At 43.6% G+C, this 3,135-nt stretch overlaps 1 protein-coding gene across 1 annotated transcript; it reads right to left on the bottom strand.

Moving 5' to 3' along the window:
- Positions 1-506: 506 nt before the first annotated feature.
- On the bottom strand, positions 507-3,057 carry LOC134204093 (protein jim lovell-like). Its single transcript, XM_062678923.1, has 2 exons — positions 2,943-3,057; positions 507-2,571 (listed from the first exon to the last, which is right to left on the bottom strand). Coding segments are annotated over exons 1-2 (735 nt in total). The 5' UTR covers positions 2,944-3,057; the 3' UTR covers positions 507-1,837.
- Between the last annotated feature and the right edge of the window lie 78 nt (positions 3,058-3,135).

The raw sequence follows: 3,135 nt of genomic DNA, 5'->3' as shown, positions 1-3,135 counted from the left end.
AGACATTCACTTGGGCGAGGGGACCGCGGTCCACAACGCCGCGTTCTCGTTATAACCTATGTAATGCGAGTTAAAATTAGTTCCATTTCAGTTTCCAGTTTTGCAACTGTGTTTGTTTTCTTTTGTTTGCTACTGCCCTATACTATGGTAGCGACTACGGCCCGTTTTCGCGATATTTTTTTATTTCAGTATCTGTTGGTAGTTTTGCTGTAGTTGATGATGTAGTCGTGTTTTCCATGCCTAATTATGACGTTTACCCTACATGTGTAACACTGATACATAAATCGAATGTATTTTTGCTTTGGTTGGCCTTTCAACTTACGCTTGGCTATTTCGTTTACTATTTCAGAAAAAAATATCGAAAAGAAAATAACTGAGGAAAAGTTTCTTCAAAAACAAACAAAAATCGAAACAAAAAAGGGAAATATCAGTCTTTTATTGATTATATGTGGCTGTCATGGGTAGGGGTGATCGTTCAAATAAAGAAATAAAACAAAACCAAAAAATCGAAGTTGTGTAAAATTGCTGTATTTATTTGATTAATACTGTATCGTTTGTTGTTTTTTTCCCGTTTGCTTCTTCTTGGAAGTACGCTGGTGGTGCGGAAAAGAGTAAATAATGGAATATACACAAATCATAGCAGCTCGAAATGATATCCACTATCAAATTGTTTAACAAAAATAAAAATTATGCTACAATGGAAACTAAACGTAACCAAAATATACTGCTCCTACTATGACATCAGCGTTGTGTGATGCTTGCGTTTACTTAGTTATGATTTCATAAATAAATTAGCTATTGTTATACGTAGTTAAGTAGATTCCTTCTTTCGTTTGTTTATGTGTGTTTGTGTGTGGTTGTCCTGTACCATCTATTTTCCAGCTACTTATCTCAGTTAGATCTGTGTCGCATTCGTTTCTCTGCCTATAGTTTCACTGTAGATTGGATTTTAAAACTTATACTTTAACTTATATACTCAGGAAGCACGTTTGTTCATTTCTTACGTTTAGTAGTTCTATTGTTTTTCGTGTTTGTGGATGTTCTCTTCAGTTTGCTGAAAGAGACCTGTCATTGTGTTGCTTTCACTGCATTTGTTTTTCTCTTTTAGTTATCGGTCGGTGTGTTTGGCTTTCGCAAGTAAGAACTAAAACTTATATTCCATAAAGCACCATCTCACTGAACTTATCATAAAAGACACGAAACTAAACCTATTTTGCTCTATTCGCACAATTTTTCGAGTATAAATATTGCCCCAAAGGATTTAACTTGCATATTTTTGCTTGCTCACTAATCGTAATAAAATAAAATATTTTACAGTTTCTCATTACAAAAATAAAATATTGCATTCGTTCTACTATAACATTGCATTTAAATAATGATTGAACTAATATACCATTAATAAAACAAAGAAATAAAATCATTAGGAATCATTCGAACTAACATAAAACCTAACCGCTATCACGTTTTCGTTTGTTGTTTTTGCTCTCTGTTTAATTTGTGCAGCTTTTGCTGCCGCCGCCGCCGAAGCTTAGTCGACATGCAGTGGCTCATTCGCTCCAGCCGTCGTCGTCAACCGTACTGGCGGCCAGCTTTCTCATTCCCCGGACACCAACCACATCGATAAAGTAGGGGCTGGCGCGCACTTTGCTCGGAGCTTTGTCGACGTTCATCGCGTCATCAATTTGTATCACACAGCCGAAAGTTGTTTGTTGCTTTTCTCACTCTTCACTCTGTTTCTCCCGCGCTTTCGCCTCTCGATTCCCTTTCGCTACCTTTCTCAACCTACCCACTTGGGATACCGCGGCATTGCCTTGAGTCGGTCAAGAAAGTACATATATTAGTCCTGTCCGTTCTGTTGGTATATCTCCCGTCGACTGTCGGTGGGGGGTCCATCCAACCCCCGATCCGAACCGCCGCTACCCGCCCCGGATCCACTCAGGGCGGAGGACCGATTCAGTGCCAACGGTTGTGGGAAGTCATCGTCCATGGACTGCTTCGATCGGTCGCTCTTGCAGTCCTCGTCGATGCTCATCGGAAGCTGGTGCGCACCGGGATGGTGCCGATCCGGAGGCAGGAGATTCAGCATACTGAGGGGCAGTCCCGGAAAGCCACCGGGAAAGTCCGGATAGAACCCGGGTGGGAACGGATTAAACAGGGCATTGGGACTGGACAGCAGTTCCGGTTCGGAGGACGCCGATCGGGGGCCCCGTTGGTCCGACCCGCTTCCGTTACCACTTCCGTTCGGATTACCGCCCGGGTGATGCAGCGGCATGTCCTTATCCTGGCCGTCCTTTTTGTCCTTGTTGTTGTTGTTCATTCCCATCTGGAGCAGTTCGATCGGGGGCCCACTGATGCAATCCTTTCGCAGTTGTTCCAGCTTGAGACTTTTGCCGTACTTTCCCCGGACGTACATGAGCAGGGAGTTGTACGGGATGCCGAATATCCGCGACGCCTGGCTGGTGGTCATCTTTTTGTTCCACACGTGCTGCAGCGCTTCGGTCAGTTCGGCGTTGGTCCAGGACCGGGGTGGGCCTCCGCGGGGTGCCGAGTGCTGTCCCTTCGGTCGATTCACTGGAAGTAGAAGGGGGTGAAGTGGGTGGTTAGATTTGTGGTGTAGAAAGAAGTAAGTTTAATGAAATAAAAATTAAATATTATAAAGAACGTCCATTATTTATGTCACGCTATCAACCGCTCCTCTCTCTTCTCATTTAACTCCGATTCAAAATATCAAAAGTTTATCATAATTATGAACCGTTTACATTGTTTCTTGATCGTCGAGAAGTGAATGCAAATTCGTCTCGTAACTTATCATATGCAAAGGACCAAACCATCGAATGAAGCGTTCAATTACAAGTATCTCATTCCGCAAAATCTGAAATTAATGACCCTTCCCTCTCACTCCCGAGAAAGGTCGTCCGATCATCGGAGAAATCATAACTCACTATGATCTGTGATCTACTGGGTTCTGCCGGCGCGCGATGGGTTCCCACTGCGCACGGCGGTTCCCACCCAGTCGCACAAATTATTATTATCATCCGCAGTCCGGCGAAGACTCCAAGGATTCCACCCCATTCTCGCAAATGGGCTGCTGCTGCTGCGGCGACTGGACCCGGCTCACTGCCACAAGATAATTAA

This window comes from Armigeres subalbatus, unplaced genomic scaffold, assembly GCF_024139115.2.
Source record: "Armigeres subalbatus isolate Guangzhou_Male unplaced genomic scaffold, GZ_Asu_2 Contig392, whole genome shotgun sequence".
NCBI lineage: Eukaryota > Metazoa > Arthropoda > Insecta > Diptera > Culicidae > Armigeres > Armigeres subalbatus.
This window is presented reverse-complemented; position numbering and strand designations above follow the sequence as displayed.